A 20704-nucleotide genomic window follows, 5' to 3' on the forward strand; every position below is an offset into this window, starting at 1 on the left:
GCCCCCGTGTATCCTGAACTCTTTTCGCTGGAGATAATCAAACCTATCTGGGGTTTGGTGTGGTGTGGGTTCGATATCACTATGGTGACGTGGCTGGCTGCCACCTTGTGCTGGGGTTCTTTGAGTCATTAGGGGGTCATTTGCATCATGGTTGTTCAGGTGTGGGTCAGTTGCAGTTGTCAGGCCAGAAGATGTGGTGGGAGTCACACATTCCTGTAACTTCCTGCCTAGTTCTTCATACATGGCTTGTAGTTGCTTCATATCTGGTGTGGTTGTGTGGGTGTGTGTACTGGGGTTAGTGTGCGGATATGTAGTATCACCTGAGTGTGTGTGTGGTGCACTTGAACAAGATGGCTCATCATTTGAAACAAAAACAGGCAATTCAAAACAATCACGTTTTTTGATAACCTTCAATATTACATCATTCAATATCATCAAACGACCAATACCCTCATCATTAGAATTAAACAGATCATCAGATTGCATAAAGGAAAGGATATGGTCGATGCAGCTTTCTTCATCGGTTGAGCTCAGCTCGTCTGTGCCTGGATGATCAATTCCGATGGACATCGCAACCTCATAGGCTTCGGTGCCTGAGAGATGGTATAGTTGCTTTTTGATGCTCCATAAGAGTTCTTTGCGTCCTTCAGACATGGCCTTAGCTGCAGTGATGACACCTTGCTCCTGTTGTCACTCTGCAGCCACTTCACCTCGCCTCTGTAGTCGCACTGAGTCACTGTAGTTGCACTGCAGTCACTGTAGTTGCACTGCAGTCTCTCTAGTCGCACTGCAGTCTCTCTAGTCACACTGCAGTTGCTGTAGTTTCTTTGGCTCTATGGTCGCACGTCACCTCTGTACTGAAGTCGCACTGCAGTCACGCCACCTCTGCACTGTAGTTGTCCTGCAGTCGCGCCACCTCTTCTCTGTAGCCGCACTGTAGACACACCACCTCTGCTCTGTAGCCGCACCGCAGACACGTCACCTCACTTCAGTAACGTGCAGTCACTCTGGTCTTCGGGTTCATATATATCACTGGATCAGCAATCGTCAAACCATCAATGGCGTTGCCGATCCCGGACGAGCCCCCAAATATCTGTTGCAGGTCCCAGGTAGCCATGACAAGCAGTCAGATAATAATGTCCTGTTATACAGGAGGAAAAATCACACAGAACGTTTCAGATGTTTACAGACTGGTCGCTCTCATCAGAATTTATTAACAGAAATTACAAATCCACAATTCACTTCATTTCCCATATATTTTGTCACTTTGTATTATCATGTCAATGTATTTTACTTTATCTTCACCTCTATGTTCATCAAAACACTCAATAAACTATCATTAAACAGTTACTGTATCACTGGAGTAATAATTACCATAACAATACTGTATGCCTTTACCATATATTTTTTACATATCCACATCACTCCAAAACATACAATATAGTGCCCAATTAGACATTATTTCACTGTCTTATCTTTCTCAGGAATATTCACCTTTAACTTAATGCACAATTTAGCAACATTCATTTAAATACTTTACTTTTCTTCATATTCTTCTTCTTGTAATAGCAGCTTTAAGTTACTGTACTTGAAATGTTCATTGACCATTCCTGAGAGCTTAACTTATATAACCATTTTGTATTGATTACTGCAGCTGTGCACTGGATTCATTCACAAATACAAACTACAACTCACAAACACTTCAGAGTTAGGCTCCACCATCAGAATGTGTACTTAAACTTATAAAGATCACATGGATATTATTCAGTGAGTTGATTCACCAAAACTAACCTGTTATACAGGAGGAAAAATCACACAGAACGTTTCAGATGTTTACAGACTGGTCGCTCTCATCAGAATGACGAGAAGCTTCCGGTCTGCAGGTGATCGCATTCAATTGGGAAGAAACGCCCTACTGCCCCCTACTGACCAATGCGAATAGTAATACATGTGGAATGACAGCTCCAAAAACGAATTCAAACCATAAAATAAAATAAATAAATCAACACAAAAATGTGACACATTATGGGTGGGTCACACATACAGTTTTTCGAATCAAAATAAATAATGCTGCTGCAGTGTCTTTTTTTAAAGTAATATTTAATTGCTGATATATGTGTTTTAATTTGTATACAGTAAAAGATACAAGCAAACAATGGCTCCTATTATGTAACATTCTTATAGATGGCATTAAGCTCAGCCCTCAGTGTTTTAAAAGAGGGTCTATTTTTGGATTCCTGCTGCCAGCAGCTGCTCATAAGCCTGGAAACTTCCATTGGACAGTCCCGTGGAGCCGCCATGCGATATCCTAAAACACATCACCACAATACGTCACTGACATGACATGTGTATAATAAGTTAAGTACAGTTTTAACAAAGTTGCCTGAATTCAGACATTTACTGATTATGTCTGATTGTATATATCACATTGCATGTGTGTTTATTGACCTTTTTCGACCTCATCTCTTGTCTGCTGGTTGCTCATGTTGGCGTAAGGTTGGATTCCCAAGGAGAAGACCTCCCACAGCAGCACACCAAAGCTCCACACGTCACTCTCTGTGGTGTAACGACCTAAAAAAGCCGGCAGGGGGCAGTGTTGATAAAGGCACACAAACAAAGGCTGGAATTGCTCATGTTGCCAGCACATTCAAACAGTGGTGTGCAGTCAGGGCCAGCAAGGCCTTCTCTGCTGGCCTAACATAACCAGAAATCATGATCATAATTAAAGATACAATTGTTTTTTTATTTACTTTCCCTAAATATCTAAAAGTACTCATATCTCTGCACTCTTCATGCCATATTATGCTCGTTCCAGTGCTGTTGTTTTTAGTTTTAGTTTGTATCCAATCAGAATTCAGCTAGCTTATGCTGCCATGCTGTACCAAATCTGCCCGGGGCCTTCAGAATCATCAATGCGGGCGTCCGTGCACTGTAAATCAGAATCAGAAATACTTTATTAATCCCCGAGGGGAAATTACAATTTTCAGCACAATCCCATTCAAGATCAGACAAACATTACAGGGAGACAGAACAGGATCGCTGACGGGTCTGCCAACTTCCGGCGCCCCTTACAAAAACGGTGAGATACAAGTAAACAATGGGGGGGTGAGAAGAAAAAAATAAAATTGGTCTAAGCCTGGGCCCATGGAGAGGGGGTCCAGACTGAGGCCAAGGGGGGAAAAAACTCATAGCCATAGCACACATCCCTCGGGGACATACAGTTGATAGACAGTTGCCAAAGCCAATCAGATCAAGAGTTGTTGTCAGTAAGGCCTTCTAGATAAGTGTTTTTCAACCACTGTGCCGCGGCACACTGGAGTACCGTGAGATATTTTTTGGTGTGCTGTGGGAGATTATGTAATTTCACCTAATCGGGTTAAGAATATTTTTTGCAAACCAGTAATTATAATCCACAAATGTGCCGTTGTTGAGTGTCTGTGCTGTCTAAAGCTCGGGAGAGTAACCGTGTAATACTCTTCCATATCAGTAGGTGGCAGCAGGTAGCTAATTGATTTGTGGATGTTGGGAACGACAATGGTTTGCAGGTAAAAAGGTATCTAACGCTTAAACCAAAAATAAACAAAAGGCAAGTGCCGATAAGAAAAGGCATTGAAGCTTAGGGAAGGCTATGCAAAACGAAGCTAAAACTGAACTGGCTGCAAAGTAAACAAAAACAGAATGCTGGACGACAGCAAAGACTTACAGCGTGTGGAGCAGACGGCGTCCACAAAGTGCATCCGTACATGACAATCAACACCAAAATAGGAGCGCAAGACAAGAACTAAAACACTACACACAGGAAAGCAGCAAAAAACTCAAAATAAGTCACGGCGTGATGTGACAGGTCGTGACAGTACACCTACTTTGAGACAAGAGCTATAGTGATGCATGGTTGGTTATGGTTTGAATTCATATCCAACAATTGCCAGATTGATTGATTGATTGATTGACATTTGTATTAGTAGATTGCAAAGGAAGATAATACATTATATGAAACAGTACAGTTTACACAGTACAGTACATATTCTGTACAATCGACCACTAAATGGTAACACCCAAATAAGTTTTTCAACTTGTTTAAGTCGGGGTCCACATTAATCAATTCATGGTGAGAACGACTTTTTACTGTTAATATCGGCTGCAGAGATTTATTTTTTGAATGTTTTTTGCTGGTGGTGTGCCTCGGGATTTTTTCAATGAAAAAAATGTGCCTTGGCTCAGAAAAGGTTGAAAAAGACTGTTCTAGATGGCCTCACGTTGAACGTGACATTTACACAGCCTGTGATTGGATACTTACGGGACTGTTAGCGGATGAATTTGAGAACAAATAGAGTTGAGAGACAGTTGCGATAGCCAGTCAGATCACAAGTTGTTGACAGTAGCTGTTCTGTTACAACTAAAAGTTGTAAACTCTTGTTGTTAAAGTGTGTCGTGCTTGTCATTTAATTAACATTGTTACATGTGTATTTGTCGCCATCATGTGGTCAGGGCAGTTAATATATTTGAGAAGTGCGTACTTTGAATCAAACTTTATTGACCGGAAGTTGCATAAACCAAGCAGATACATTTACGGTATATTTTTTAATTGCTGATGCGTTTTAATAGATTTTTAAATGCGCCAGAAAATAACCCTTTTGTATACTGTTGATGTGATTCAATACACAGTATGGTGGAATTGTGTTCCTGTATAGCATTTCTCCAGCAATGATCATGTGGTGACATCAATGATGGTATTTTGAGAGGTAATCACTGAAGTCGGACATCACTGAAGGCGTAGGTGGGAAACCCACGGCCCGCCACTGCATCCATATGTGTGTTGAGGGAAAATAAGTCTCCTATGATCATTGTCATTGTTTTATAAACACAAATCCATCCATCCATTTTCTACCGCTTGTCCCTCTCAGGGTTGCGGGGTGCTGGAGCCTATCTCAGCTGCACTCGGGCGTAAGGCGGGGTATACCCTGCACAATTCACCACCTCATCGCAGGGCCAACACAGATAGGCAACATTCACACACTAGGGCCAATTTAGTGTTGCCAATCAACCTATCCCCAGGTGCATGTCTTTGGAGGTGGGAGGAAGCCGGAGTAACCGAAGGGAACCCACGCAGTCACGGGGAGAACATGCAAACTCCACACAGAAAGCCAAGGTAGACAAAAATAAATGATAGGTTTTTTTTGTGTTTTTTATTAATCCATTTAATCTAATCTAGAACCAATCAATTATTGATTGGTTGACAGTCCATTGCTTTATTTAACTTATTTTTATGTTATTTTAATTTATTTTGTATATATGTTGTACAGTTTTTATACAGTTTGTAACTTGCTCAAAGTTATAGTTTTTAAACCAAAATATATACAAGTTACGACTAGTGGTTAAGCATAACAAATATTTTCTAAGTGTCTATATTTTTCACAAATAATAATTATTTTATTTTATTTTAAATATCTGCGATGAGGGGGCGACTTGTCCAGGGTGTACCCCGCCTTCCGCCTGATTGTAGCTGAGATAGGCTCCAGCGACCCCCCGCAACCCCAAAAAGGAACAAGCAGTAAAACAGGGATGGATGGATTTTAAATATTTTTTTTCTACACCATTTATACAGTTTGCAACTTGCTCAAAGTTACGGTTACCATTTTTTGTGTTGATAGTTTTCACAATTACTAATTATTTTGATTCTATTGATTTTTTTAATCTTATTTTATTTTTATTATTTCTTTATTTTTCTGTATGTTTTTAATATATTTTGTACAGTATTTATACAGTTGAAACTTGCTCACAGTTACTGTTACCATTAATGGTTTAACGAACATATACATTTTTAAAGTATCTATATTTTTCAGAATTACGAATAAATCAATGTCAATCAATCAATGTTTATTTATATAGCCCTAAATCACAAGTGTCTCAAAGGGCTGTACAAGCCACAACGACATCCTCGGTACAGAGTCCACATACGAGCAAGGAAAACTCACCCCAGTGGGACGTCAATGTGAATGACTATGAGAAACCTTGGAGAGGACCCCTCCCCCGCCCCCCCTCTAGGGGAGACCGAAAGCAATGGATGTCGAGCACAATATTATAATTTATGATATGTTGAATATTGCTGAATAAAAATTGCTCATTTGGGCAATCTGTCTGGTGTCCAGGATTGTCTCGTCCACACATACATGCAGGGAGCGCTTGCAAATACACAAAAGCCGTCCAAAAAAGCCGTCCAAAAGAAGCAACTAACAGTTTGCAGTCATGTTGTTGTTATGATAGAATATACATTTATGAATAGCTAATGCTAGATATCCAAATCTATATAATTAGCTAACAACAAACAAAGCTAAAGTGTGTGTCTTATTTACGGGCTTAGTTTGCGTCATCACGTCCTAAAAGCCGAGATAAAATGCTTAAAACACGTTGGAAAGTTGTCACCCTCAAGGCATCTACGTAAAGGTTGCAAATCCATCCATCCATCCATCCATCTTCTTCCGTTTATCTGAGGTTGGATCACGGGGGCAGCAGCCTAAGCAGGGAAACCCAGACTTCCCTATCCCCAGCCACTTAGCCCAGCTCCTCGCGGGGGATCCCGAGGCGTTCCCAGGCCAGCCGGGAGAGATAGTCTTCCCAACGTGTCCTGGATCTTCCCCGTGGCCTCCTCCCGGTCTGACGTGCCCGAAACACCTCCCTAGGGAGGCGTTCGGGTGGCATCCCGACCAGATGCCAGAACCACCTCATCTGGCTCCTCTCGATGTGGAGGAGCAGCGGCTTTACTTTGAGCTCCTCCCGGATGACAGAGCTTCTCACCCTATTTCAAAGGGAGAGCCCCGCCACCCGCCGGAGGAAACTCATTTCGGCCGCTTGTACCCGTGAGCTTGTCCTTTCGGTCATGACCCAAAGCTCATGACCATAGGTGAGGATGGGAACGTAGATCGACCGGTAAATTGAGATCTTTGCCTTCCGGCTGAGCTCCTTCTTCACCACAACGGGTCGATACAGCGTCCGCATTACTGAAGACGCCGCACCGATCCGCCTGTCGATCTCACAATCCACTCTTCCCTCACTCGTGAACAAGACTCTGAGGTACTTGAACTCCTCCACTTGGGGCAAGATCTCCTCCCCAACCCAGAGATGGCACTCCACCCTTTTCCGGGCAAGAACAATGCACTCTGACCTGGAGGTGCTGATTCCCATCCCAGTCGCTTCACACTCGGCTGCGAACCGATCCAGTGAGAGCTGAAGATCTTGGTCAGATGAAGCCATCAGGACCACATCATCTGCAAATAGCAGAGACCTAATCCTGCAGTCACCAAACCAGATACCCTCAACGCCCTGACTGCGCCTAGAAATTCTGTCCATAAAAGTAATGAACAGAATCGGTGACAAAGGGCAGCCTTGGCGGAGTCCAACCCTCACTGGAAACGGGTCCGACCTACTGCCGGCAATGCAGACCAAGCTCTAACACTGGTTATACAGGGAGCGGACCGCCACAATAAGACAGTCCGTTACCCCATACTTTCTGAGCACTCCCCACAGGACTTGGAATGCCTTCTCCAAGTCCACAAAGCACATGTAGACTGGTTGGGCAAACTCCCATGCACCCTCAAGGACCCTGCCAAGAGTATAGAGCTGGTCCACAGTTCCACGACCAGTACGAAAACCACACTGTTCCTCCTGAATCCGAGGTTCGACTATCCGGCGTAGCCTCCTCTCCAGTACACCTGAATAGACCTTACCAGGAAGGCTGAGGAGTGTGATCTCACGATAGTTGGAACACACCCTCCGGTTCCCCTTCTTAAAGAGAGGAACCACCACCCCGGTCTGCCAATCCAGAGGTACCGCCCCCGATGTCTACGCGATGTTGCAGAGTCTTGTCAACCAAGACAGCCCCACAGCATCCAGAGCCTTAAGGAACTCCGAGCGGATCTCATCCACCCCTGGGGCCTTGCCACAGAGGAGCTTTTTAACTACCTCAGCAACCTCTGCCCCAGAAATAGGAGAGCCCGCCACAGATTCCCCAGGCACTGCTTCCTCATAGGAAGACATGCTTGTAGGATTGAGGAGGTCTTCAAAGTATTCCCTCCACCGATCCACAACATCCGCAGTCGAGGTCAGCAAAACACCACCCCACCATACACGGTGTTGACATTGCACTGCTTCCCCTTCCTGAGGCGGCGGATGGTGGTCCAGAATCGCTTCGAAGCCATCCGGAAGTCGTTTTCCATGGCTTCCCCGAAATCCTCCCATGTCCGAGTTTTTGCCTCCGCGACCGCTGAAGCCGTACACCGCTTGGCCTGTCGGTACCTGTCTGCTGCCTCCGGAGTCCTATGAGTCAAAATAGAACTCTTTCTTCAGCTTGACAGCATCCCACACCGCTGGTGCGGGTTCTAGGATTACCGCCACGACAGGCACCAACCACATTGCGGCCACAGCTCCAATCGGCCGCCTCGACAATAGAGGTACGGAACATCATCCACTCGGACTCAATGTCCAGCGCCTCCCTCGTGACATGTTCAAAGTTCTTCCGGAGGTGGGAATTGAAACTCTCTCTGACAGGAGACTCTGCCAGGCGTTCCCAGCAAACCTTCACAATGCGTTTGGGCCTGCCAGGTCTGTCCGGCACCTTCCCCCACCATCGCAGCCAACTCACCACCAGGTGGTGATCGGTAGAAAGCTCCGCCCCTCCTTCACCCGAGTGTCCAAAACATGAGACCACAAATCCGATGACACAACTACAAAGTCGATCATGGAACTGCGGCCTAGGGTGTCCTAGTGCCAAGTGCACATATGGACACCCTTATGTTTGAACATGGTGTTTGTTATGGACAATCTGTGATGAGCACAAAAGTCCAATAACAAAACACCTCTCGGGTTCAGATCCGGGTGGCCATTCTTCCCAATCACGCCTCTCCAGGTTTCACTGTCGTTGCCAACATGAGCGTTGAAGTCCCCCAGTAGAATGAGGGAATCACTTGGGGGAGCACTCTCCAGTACCACCTTGAGTGAATCCAAAAAGGGTGGGTACTCTGAGCTGCCACTTGGCGCGTAATCGCAAACAACAGTCAGGACCCATCCCCCCACCCGAAGGCGGAGGGAAGCTACCCTCTCGTCCACTGGGTTGAACTCCAACGTGCAGGCTTTGAGCCGGGGGGCAACAAGAATTGCCACCCCAGCCCGTTGCCTCTCAATGCCGGCAACGCCAGAGTGGAAGAGAGTCCAGCCCCTCTCAAGAGAACTGGTTCCAGAGCCCTTGCTGTGCGTCCAAGTGAGTCCGACTATATCTAGCCGGAACTTCTCCACCTCACGCACTAGCTCAGGCTCCTTTCCCCCCAGCGAGGTGACGTTCCACGTCCTAAGAGCTAGCTTATGTAGCCGAGGATCGGACCGCCAAGTGCCCTGCCTTCGGCTGCTGCCCAGCTCACACTGCACCCGACCTCTATGGCCTCTGCTATGGGTGGTGAGCCCATTGGAGGGGGGACCCACGTTGCCTCTTCGAGCTGAGCCCGGCCGGGCCCCATGGGGACAGGCCCGGTCACCAGGCGCGCTCCATCGTGCCCCACCTGGCTCCATCGTGCCCCACCTGGCTCCAGAGGGGGGCCCCGGTGACCCGCCTCCGGGCGAGGGAAATCTGGGTCCTTTGTTTGTGTTGTTCATAGATGTCTTCGAGCTGCTCTTTGTCTGATCCCTCACCTAGGACCAGTTTGTCTTGGGAGACCCCACCAGGGGGCATAGAAGCCCCCGGACAACATAGCTCCTAGGATCATTGGGACACGTAAACTCCTCTACCACGTTAAGGTGGCAGCTCAGAGAGGAGAAGGTTGCAAACAGCCCATCAAAAGTTTTTTTCTTATGGCATTTAATATCCTAACTTGTCCGTCAAAATGATAAAATACTATGAGTTGTTCTAACGATGTCACATTTTATAGTTTGGAGAATGTTAAACTATTATAATTATTTGACACGCGAGTTGAAGCCCAGCTGACCATAGTAGCAACTTACTTTGAGTGCAGTTCTCTCTCAATTTTGGGTAACAATGTCAGCCATAATTAGAAATAGATTGTGTTACCTGCTTAATGTTGTAATGCCATAGTACAAATACAATTATTACTATGTTTGAGTACAGCTCTATACAGGCAAAGCACTACACAGGAAATACATGGCGGGCCAAAAGTTTCCATACAAAGGAAAATGTGTTACGTATATTGTTATGTTTTAAATCGAAATCATCCAACCATCCTTCTTTACTCCTTCCTTCCGTCCTGCCTTCCCTCATTCCTTCCTTCCTTCCTTCCCTCCTTTTTTTCCTAAACATTCAACGATTTATCCATCCTTCCCTCTTAAACAGCCATCCTTCCTTCCATCCATCCAACCTTCCTTCTATCTTCCAAAACATACATACATACATATACAAACGTACATCCAATCATCTATTAATTCATTCATCCATCAATCCTTCCTTCCTTCCTTTCAGAACATCCATCCACCCTTCTTTCTTTTCTGCCATTCCTTCTATCCAATCATCTATTAAGTCATCCTCCAATCTATCCAACCCTCCATCCAGCCAATCACATGTTTATTTATCTTTTGATCCATTCATGCATCTTTCCAAAACTGCCATCCATCCATCAATCCTTCCTTCCATTCAAAACATCCATCCTTTCTTCTATTTGTCCATCCATCCATTTATCTTTCCATCCATCCAACCACGCTCACTCGTATTCACCTTAATTACAATTTAGAGTCTCCAATTAAAGATACCTTGATTGCAGTAACGTGCAGTCAGGGGAGGCAGGTGAGGCGGGGCCTCACGTGCCACCATGGAAAGAAAAAAAAATGTAAAAAGAAAAAAAATATATTAAATTGTTATATGTATCCAGTGATTATAGTATAAATTTATTTTCCATTTAACTTCACCAGTTTTAGATTATTTTTATACAAAATCGCTGAATTTTCACATTTGCTGTTCAAATACTGAGAAGAGACTTGCGGTGAGTCACCAGCCAGTTGAGCCTCACCATGGATTGCCAATGACTCTAACTGCTGGCCTGCTGTGCAGTGAGACCGTATTGCTATACGAATTATATTATACATTTCCATAGTTTAGTTAGCTGAGGTATATAATGTACAGTGTATTTTGTCAACAACTGTATGTGTGTAACGTATTTCTTGTGCTGAGCAATCATAAAACGGCTGCGAAAACGCACTGGGTGAGGCTCGCAGTAATCCCGCCTCCTGGAGGTAGGCAAGGCAAGCCAAGGCAACTTTATTTGTATAGCGCTTTTCATACACAAGGCAGACTCAAAGTGCTTCACAGACAACAAAGTGAAATGAAAGAAAATAAAAGCAAAATTAAAATGCAGACAATAAAAATAAAAACAGTGCAGACATTAAAAGTTAAAAGATTAAAAGATTTAGCTGAAAGCTAAGGTGAACATAAAAGTCTTCAGTCTAGTTTTAAAAGTAGTGAGAGTTGGGGAGAGTCTGACATCTTCAGGAAGTTTATTCCAGCTATTTGTTGCATAGTGACTGAATGATGCTCTCCCTTGATTTGAGTTTACTCTTGGAACCGCTAACAGATTGGTCTCAGAAGATCTTAGTGATCTAGAGGGCTTATATAGTGGGAGCATATCAGTGATATACTTGGGCCCTAGACCATGTAGTGATTTATATGTGAGCAGGAGGATTTTGAAATCAATTCTCTGATGTACAGGGAGCCAATGTAAGGATTTAAGAATTGGTGTAATATGCTCACATTTTTTGGTCTTTGTTAGAACTCTAGCAGCAGCGTTCTGAACAAGCTGTAGCTGCCTGACAGTTTTTTTGGGAAGACCTGCAAGTAGACCATTACAATAGTCTAGCCTACTGGTAATAAAGGCATGTACAAGTTTTTCAAAGTCTTGAGCTGACATGAGCCCTCTAAGTCTTTTTACATTTTTGAGGTGATAGTAGGCCGATTTTGTTACTGATTTGATGTGACTGTCGAAATGTAAATCAGAATCTAAAATAACCCCAAGATTTCTGGCTTTATTTGAGGTAGAGGGCGCTAGTGATCCCAGGGATCATTCTTGCAACTACTTGGCTGCAGAATAAGTGACAACAAGCAGCAACAGTTAGCAAGTCAAGTGCAGCCGCAGCGATCGTTTATTTTTTTCCTCTCGCCTGGACTTTTACCATGGAGGATTACATATCTAAAATAAAACAGTTTTCTAAACTGGACTTTCAATCGAAGCAGGAGGTAATAATTAAAGGAAGATCTCCATCGAGACAGAGAGACTTTTAAAACTGAAGAAAGATAAGGAAGACTTCTATAAACAAGTTATCAATGCTTTTGTTCAGAAGGAGCGTCACATGGACTTCATTTATAAGTAAGGGTAATACCATAATAACGTTTTTTTTTTTATTAAATGTGCTTTTTTGTGTGCTACAGTTTGTATGTGTTAAGTTAAAGTTAAGTTAAAGTAGCAATGATTGTCACACACACTAGGTGTGGTGAAATTTGTCCTCTGCATTTGACCCATCCCCTTGTTCACCCCCTGGGAGGTGAGGGGAGCAGTGGGCAGCAGCGGCGCTGCGCCTGGGAATCATTTTTGGTGATTTAACCCCCAATTCCAACCCTTGATGCTGAGTGCCAAGCAGGGAAGAATACTGGTATGAGCTTTTAAACATAACCCGTTAACTGCTGCCAATCAAATAGTGAATAAGATACTCTTTAGGGTTCATATGTTTGTAAATCTGACTGTGATGAAGTCAGTGACTCACCAGCCATTAACCTCACAGCACGTCACTGCTTGATTGTTTTTGGACTGCAAAGAGAACCAGAGTACTCGGAGCAAAACATGCAAACTTTAATTTCACATATCATACTTAACTATATCAAAATACTCATAAAGTGAAACATTGGAGGTCAAATACACCTCTCTTGGTTTGAATTTGGCGATAAGTTTTCTCCACAGTAAACAATGGACATTGAAATAATATGTTCCATGGTCAACCTGCCACCATCATAAAACCTTCTGTGCTTAACGTAAGGAATAAAATGAATGCAATGCAAAGTTGAGCATGCAAATGCACCTCAAGCATCAAACTACAGTCGAAGATGCTCTTCATTGTAACATAAGTGTAAAAACAAGTAGGCCACTTTTAACAGTCAATCGTAAAATCAACCTGCAATTGCTAACACAACATGGCTGCTCCAAGTAGATAATGTGGGTCACCATGGCAACAATAGTGATTATTCTTTTTGCAAGCCAGTGCCATCACATGCAAGGTAGATTAATTGTAGGCCCTATTCTTACATAGTGTGGCTTTAAAGTGTTTTTCTCTGCGTGTCTTTAGTTTAGCTGCTGTGTATTTGCAGCGTGTCTACAGTCACAAACAAGACTTACGTAACCCCGACTGTGCAGAGCAAGATGTCAAACGAGATTATGGCGCAATAGGTGCTGGTAAGGTCTCTAAATACTGACTGCATGTGACGCTTGCAGGTCAATAACAAGCAGTGACGTATGATTGTAGTGAGTACAGATAGAGGCAGCAGGGTAAAAGTAGACGTTATTTACCGTAGTTGAGTGCTTCAGGTGCCGTCCATTTGATGGGTATCTGTCTGAGGCCGCCCTCCGCAGAGTAAACTCCATCATCCTGCTGTCGAGACATCCCAAAATCACTTATCTTCACGACGTGATGCTCAGCCACCAGGCAGTTTCTGGCAGCCAAATCTCTGCAAAAAAATATCACGCAAGGCAGAAGCAAGCTGTGAACACACAACAGTGAGGACTCAGAAGTTGTACACGTACTTTAGTGCATACAAAGTAGTACATTAGTACACACAAAGTAGTGCATTTGTACATGCAAAGTAGTACATTATTACCTGAAAAGTAGTACAATAGTACACACCAGTGGTGGGTCGTCAGGACCAGCAACATAACCGGAAATCATGATAATAATTGAAGATAAAAGTATTTTTTTATTTACTTTCCCTAAATATCTAAACATATTCATATTCTCTTCATGTCATATTATGTTCCTTCCAGTGCTGTTGTTTTTAGGTTAGAGTTTTTATTCAATCAGAATTCAGCTAGCTTATCTTGCCATGCTGTCCCGAATCTGCCCGGGGCCTTCAGAATCAACAATGCAGGCGTCAGTGCACTGTAAGTGAACGGGCACATACAGTTGATAGATAATTGCGATAGCCAATCAGATCACGAGTTGTTGTCAGTAAGGCCTTCTAGCTGGCTTCATGTGACATTTACGCGTCCTGTGATTGGATACTCACTGGTTTGAGCCGCAGCGGTGCTATGCAGATCAGCAGAGCCACACCCAAGACCGCTAGCTAATGAATTTGAGAACACATACAGTTTATAGAGAGTTGCAATAGCCAATCAGATCACAAGTTGTTGACAGTAGCCTATCTAGGTAGCCTGATGTTAACGAGACTGTGATTGGATACTCACTTGTCATTCCAAAGTGAGAATCCAATCACAAGTTGCAATTTCAATTTACTAAAGCAGGAAGTGTTGCGCCGTAGCCATACCGCTAGCAGAGAAATCACCGATACTCACTTTTTTAACCCACAAAGAAGGAGAACAAAACGTTGATTAGGTGGAAGATATATATTTGCGAGGCCATTTTCAAGAAGGATATTTAAAAAGAAACTACATCTTGTGAGATGATGTCAGCCAATCCCGGAAGCTAGCTCAGCTGATGGGGAAATGCTCGCCACTTACACTCGAATCAACCGACTACAAGCAGTACCACTGGCTTATACGGCATCGAATCGGTTCTACAAATTGTGAGTTCAAGTATTTTATTTCTTTATTATTTCACGTTTAATATGTTTTTTGAAATTTAAAATTTTGACAGTACCACATAAGATATGTTTTAATTGCTGATGCGGGTTTATTGATATGTAAATGCGCCAGAAAATAACCTGTTTTGTACACTGTTGAGGTGTTTCAATACTCAGTTGTGCGGAATTTTTTTCCTGTATAGTATTTCTCCAGCAATGGTCATGTGGTTACATAAATGATGGTATTTTGAGAGGTAATCATTGAAGTCGGACATCACTGAAGGCCTATGTGGGAAACGCATGGCCCGCCACTGGTACATACAAAGTAGTGCATTAGTACATACAAAGTAGGACATTAGTACATGAAAAGTAGTATAATAGTACATGAAAAGTAGTACAATAGCACATACAAAGTAGAAAATTAGTACACACAAAGTGTTACATGCAAAGGTACTTTGCATGCAGTGTTAAAGAAGGTCTTATCACGTCCAAGATACTTCTATTTCATTTCTTATGCAAGCCGTGACTGGTGAGAAACATTTAAAAAGGATTTAGGGAGCATGCGCAGACTTGAAAAAAGTCAACAGACGGTCTTTTACATCTGATGTAACACACTTGTAACACATTTGCAGGGTCAATCAGTTCAAATCAGTCACCTTAATAGTAAGGAGCGTTTGTTGTTTAATGCTGCATGGCTCCCTCTACCGTTGTGATAACCCTCCATTTTCTACAGCTTGTCCCTTTCGGTTTCGCGGGGAGTGCTGGAGCCTATCTCAGCTGCATTCGGGCGGAAGGCGGGGTACACCCTGGACAAGTCGCCACCTCATCGCAGGGTCAACACAGATACACAGACAACATTCACACACACATTCACACACTAGGGCCCATTTAGTGTTGCCATGTTGTGATATCAAACTTTAAAATAGTGCTCGTAAAAAAAAAATAGTATAGTGTATATTGCAATATATTTTCATGATTTGGAATATTTTTTGGTTTAGGGTGTTTTTTTAAATCAAGATTTGAAGTATTTACAGTTCCAAACATTCGAGTTGAAATGGTGAAAGTCATGCTTTATCCAGCATGTGAATTGTGCCAGTGGGATCATATGAAGTTTGTTTATGTAACTTTGATAGGCATGTTCAAAATTACAAACAGTAGTACTTCAACTTACAAGTTTAATTGTTTCTGTGATGGAACGCTTAACTCAAAACGCTTGTATTTCAAATCAACGTCTCACATTGAAATTAATAGAAAACAATTTGGTTGGTGCTCGGCTCCCAAAACACAGCACAATTTTAACATCTAACTATTGAAAACTAACTTTTAGATAGCAGCATGAGAGTGGACTCTCCTCGTTGCTTCTGCGTCAAACACACCATCAGCATAGTTTCCATATTTTTGTGGATAAATGTCTGTTGTTTAGATAATATTTTAACATTCTTAGCTGCCATTAGACTCATTCTGCTTCTGTATGGTGCAGACGAGCAGTGACATGCTCAAATTGCCACACTCTGTCGTGTTTTTGATAATTCATTTCTTTCATTCAATGAATCCTGTCCTTCACACCCACGTTTACCCTTACCATCCTTTTACAAAACAAAGTTATGTCCATCTCTAGGTTATAAGCTAATGCTAGCGAGTAAGACGGGATGTTTTGGGCAGATATTATGTGGTTCACTGTGACATTTGCTATGCTAACTAATGTCGGGGATGTTTGTAACTCAGATTTTTGCCTGCAACTTAAAGCATAACAATTATCCGAGAGACAGCTCTTACCTCAAAAAACTCTTAAGTTGAGGTACTTATGTGTACTGTTATGAATACTAAAGCGACAAACGATGGACGACAGTGAATAGAAGAAAATTAAGCAACCAATAAGCTAAGGCAGCACCTTTGTATGTCCAAGCTTGTTTGTGTATACCTGTGAATGCACTTCTTTTTCTCCAGGTACTCCATGCCGGCTGCAACATTTTCTGCCATTCTGACCAACGTCTTAGGGGTCAGACCTTGACCTTTGTGCCGCAAGAAGGAGAGGAAATCTCCACCTTGTCAAATTTGAACACAGAGAGGACAAAATGGGAAAACAATGAAGGTGAAAAACATGATGGAGTTTTGAAGGAAAAAAGCCCAGAAGAGAAAGCCGTGTGACATGTACAATAAATGCTTCGATTATAGCCAAGGTGTTTAGTTGTGTCAACTGCAGGAAGCACTGGTGTTAATTGGAAGCAAGCGATATATAGAGAAAAGCTATTATTTTCGATAAGTCATTAGAATAACCTATTTGTTTAGCTTTAATAATGACACGGCGTGCAGAAAAAAAGTGTAGCTGTCTTTGACCACATGTTCATTTATCCAAAAGTACATTGTACAAGATGGCAACAACAGAACAAGTGCTGTAGATGTGCTTAGAAAGCAAACTGCTCAGCCAGAATTCATGTTGAGGATGAGTGTAAATCCTAACAGCATTATTTGTACACCACACAACAGTTCAAAGCACAGGAATAAGTAGATAAAGCTGATGGATGCTGATTATCCATGATACTTCTGCTATCATGTGGACTTTGTAAAAAAATGCACCCGAATGTTGCCAATGGCCAAAGTTTTTATGCCAAAGTTTTTTGACTTGACATTATTAAGTGGCGACAGTCATCATTGTCTTTTGCAGACCACGTGTAACGTACTGCAGCAAACTTACTTTGTAGCTGTATGTAGAAATGGCTCTAATAAGGTGGCAGATGTTTGCATCAGTTGTTTAAATTTATTTTATGTGTTTTACCGTATTTTGTGTAGACTTTTTGTATATGCACTGCAACTACATAATTTCCCCATTGTTGGACGAATAAAGTCTATCCTATCCTATCCTAAACTTCATATACTGATGCTAAAGAGCCGCACGATACAATGCGCCGCAGGACTTAATTCTTATTCACAGTGGACTTGTGGTCGCTGGTTCAAGCCAACGGCTCGACTTAGCAGATGAGCATTGTTACTCACACACCTTGCCACTATAGGACATTGAGTGTTTAACTTAAGTTTTTAAAGAGCGTAAAAACAGCTTGGATTCAGACATTTTTTTTGTTTATTTCAAATGTCTCAAAAAACTTCAGTCTTAAGCAAAGATATCAAACTAACCATTTATTGTATTTAAATGTGGACCATTTTGAAGGTATTTAAAGCAGACTGTCACAAGTTTGAATTAGAAAAACAACAAATCTTATGCACATTTTACGAATTGAAAACGTTGATGTAATTTGCTCACAAGGCCTTCAAAGGGTTAAGATAAAAATATAAAAACATTACATATTTTTGTTTCGGGCTGAAGTTGAATGAGAGATTTGAGTAACAGAAGTAAAAGAAAAAAAAGTTAATCCAAAATGTTATTATGCCTTTTAAAAAATTATTTGACTTTCGAATAATTGCTAGTGTATGGAAAACCTGTGAAAGTATTAGACATTGACATTTAAAAAATGTAACATGAAAAAACCCTCTGAAGAACAATCATGTAAAATGGAGTAACAACAAAAATATGGCCAAAATACAGCAAAAATTAAAAAAAAAAGAACAAAAAAGTAATCTTTTGTCCCCTGAGGGTGGAATTGTAGCATTTACAGTATACTATACTGTACAGTGCTGTGCAAACATTGTAGGCCATTAATAAATGTGTTTTAGCAATTTGTATAATAGCAATTTATCTACTCCGGCTTCCTCACACCTCCAAAGACATGCACCTGGGGATGGGTTGATTGGCAACACTAAATGGTCCTTAAGGGACGGCGTGGCGAAGTTGGTAGAGTGGCTGTGCCAGCAATCGGAGTGTTGCTGGTTACTGGGGTTCAATTCCCACCTTCTACCTTCCTAGTCACGTCCGTTGTGTCCTTGAGCAAGACCCTTTGCCTCTGATGGCTGCTGGTTAGCGCCTTGCATGGCAGCTCCCGCCATCAGTGTGTGAATGTGTGTGTGAATGGGTGAATGTGGAAATACTGTCAAAGCGCTTTGAGTACCTTGAAGGTAGAAAAGCGCTATACAAGTATAACCCATTTATCATTATCATTTAATGTGTGAATGTGAGTGTGAATGTTGTCTGTCTATCTGTGTTGGCCCTGCGATGAGGTGGCAACTTGTCCAGAGTGTACGCCGCCTTCCGCCCGAATGCAGCTGAGATAGGCTCCAGCACCCTCGCGAACCCAAACGGGACACGCGGTAGAAAATGGATGGATGGATGTTTCGTTATGCCATGGCTGCTGTTGAAAGCGCAGTTTTTGCACTATTTCCTAGTAAATTGCACCACGTCAATGTATGCATACCTTCAACCAGTTCCATTATAATATAGATGGGTTGTTTCTGTGTACAAACGCCAATCAGCTTTACAATGTTGGGATGGTCGTACTGTTTGAGGATCCTGCAGACAAAAACAGAGCAACAGTATGATGAGTATTGAGTGTGAAATTGTGTCATCATGCAGTCTTTTACTAACCGGGCCTCCATCAGGAACTTGTTCTTCTGCTCCAATGCCAAGCTGTCCTTACAGGCCTTCACTGCTACAGGAGTGTTATCACAGCGCAAAGTTCCGCTGTACACCTCCCCAAAGTTACCCTGCGCGGGCAAAACACCAGTACTCACTTGGAAACGCATCAATATTAATAGTTAGTACAGTCTGTTTTATACCGGACAGACACCTGCAGATTTTGAAGTGTTTGCAATAGCTGGGGTCAAAGTTCACACCAGCTACATTTAGGATTTTATTTTATTATATGCCTGTATCTTGCACGTACATGCACCAAAACAACATCAGGCCTCATTAAGCGAAAATGAAAATGTAATGCACAAAAAATATGGTCAATGTTCAGCTTACCCACCCGCCCAATGATGTTTCCTAGTATAACATCATCGTGTTCCAGGACCCATTTGTCCTAGAATAAATGAGCAAAAAGCAAGAGAGCCATTAAGCAGTTAAGGGGTAGTATTTTTATCTTAATGGACGAGCTAAGTGAGTGATGATACAGAGGCAAAAACGATGCAACACCTTAAGCACAGGTTTCTTCAGCTGTATATTATACTTCTTGGTGATGTGCTGCTGTGAGGACAGCAGATGATGGATCAGCTGCGGGACGCTGCAGAAGCTCTCCCCGTCCAAGCGGTACTGATTCTTCATCACATCCAAAAGCATTCACAGAGAGAGTGAGCTCAATACCTGAGAGGACATTCGTCATCCCATGCTAGGAGGTCACTTACGGCCGTGTTGTGGATGAGGAAATGCTTGCAGGATCCTTCCCAGAGGACAGAGAGCACATAGCCGTGTTTTTCTAGACTTTGTCTCACGAGGAAATCACCATCACATTGAAGCAGCTGCTCGACCTCCAGCCTGGGAATGGCGCCGTGGTACCAGGCCTGCTGCTCCAGTGGACGATCCACTGACTTGAGCTGGTGCACACAGGAGAGAGTAGTCTGTAGAGATGATGTCAATCATAGAATAAACAAAAAAAAGGGATTTTGAACTCTGCAATTAAAGATGTTTGGCAGCAAAGTGTGTCATGTTTACTTGCACTAAACTTATTGGGCACCCTTGTCATATTATTTTATAGCATTTTAAACTCAGCTTTTGTCTGAACTCAAATAAAAATAAGCATGCACTTGCAGGAGCGTTGAATATAGTGTAAGTGGGGATGTTGTACTGGGGCCACAAGCACAGGGGGGCCTTTGGGTTTCTGCAAAGTTTTTTTTTTCTGCCATTTTAATAAATAGGTTAATATGAAATAAATATAGCTAAATATAGCTTCAATCAAATTAGGAATATCTAACTGGTTTGTTCGTTAACAGTTACTTTCACCTGGAGAGATAGAGGTAAACATTACTTCGAACACTTTGCTGAACGCAGATGTCCTACCGTCATCAAAGCTCACCATTCACACACAACACCAACATTTTGGAACAAGG

General features: G+C 42.5%; 1 protein-coding gene across 1 annotated transcript in view; it reads right to left on the reverse strand.

Moving 5' to 3' along the window:
• Positions 1–1969: 1969 nt before the first annotated feature.
• Positions 1970–20704, reverse strand: part of fes (FES proto-oncogene, tyrosine kinase) — a 62666-nt gene continuing 43931 nt past the window's right edge. Inside the window, exons 10-18 of the mRNA XM_062067731.1 lie at positions 20003–20191; positions 19794–19916; positions 19627–19680; positions 19245–19363; positions 19075–19169; positions 16692–16815; positions 13545–13702; positions 2449–2571; positions 1970–2308 (exon numbers count right to left, since the gene is read on the reverse strand). Of these exons, the coding sequence (XP_061923715.1) occupies positions 2166–2308; positions 2449–2571; positions 13545–13702; positions 16692–16815; positions 19075–19169; positions 19245–19363; positions 19627–19680; positions 19794–19916; positions 20003–20191 (1128 nt within the window). The 3' untranslated portion in view covers positions 1970–2165. The remainder of the gene's footprint in view (positions 2309–2448; positions 2572–13544; positions 13703–16691; positions 16816–19074; positions 19170–19244; positions 19364–19626; positions 19681–19793; positions 19917–20002; positions 20192–20704) is intronic.

Source organism: Entelurus aequoreus, linkage group LG02 (assembly GCF_033978785.1).
Source record: "Entelurus aequoreus isolate RoL-2023_Sb linkage group LG02, RoL_Eaeq_v1.1, whole genome shotgun sequence".
Taxonomy (NCBI): domain Eukaryota; kingdom Metazoa; phylum Chordata; class Actinopteri; order Syngnathiformes; family Syngnathidae; genus Entelurus; species Entelurus aequoreus.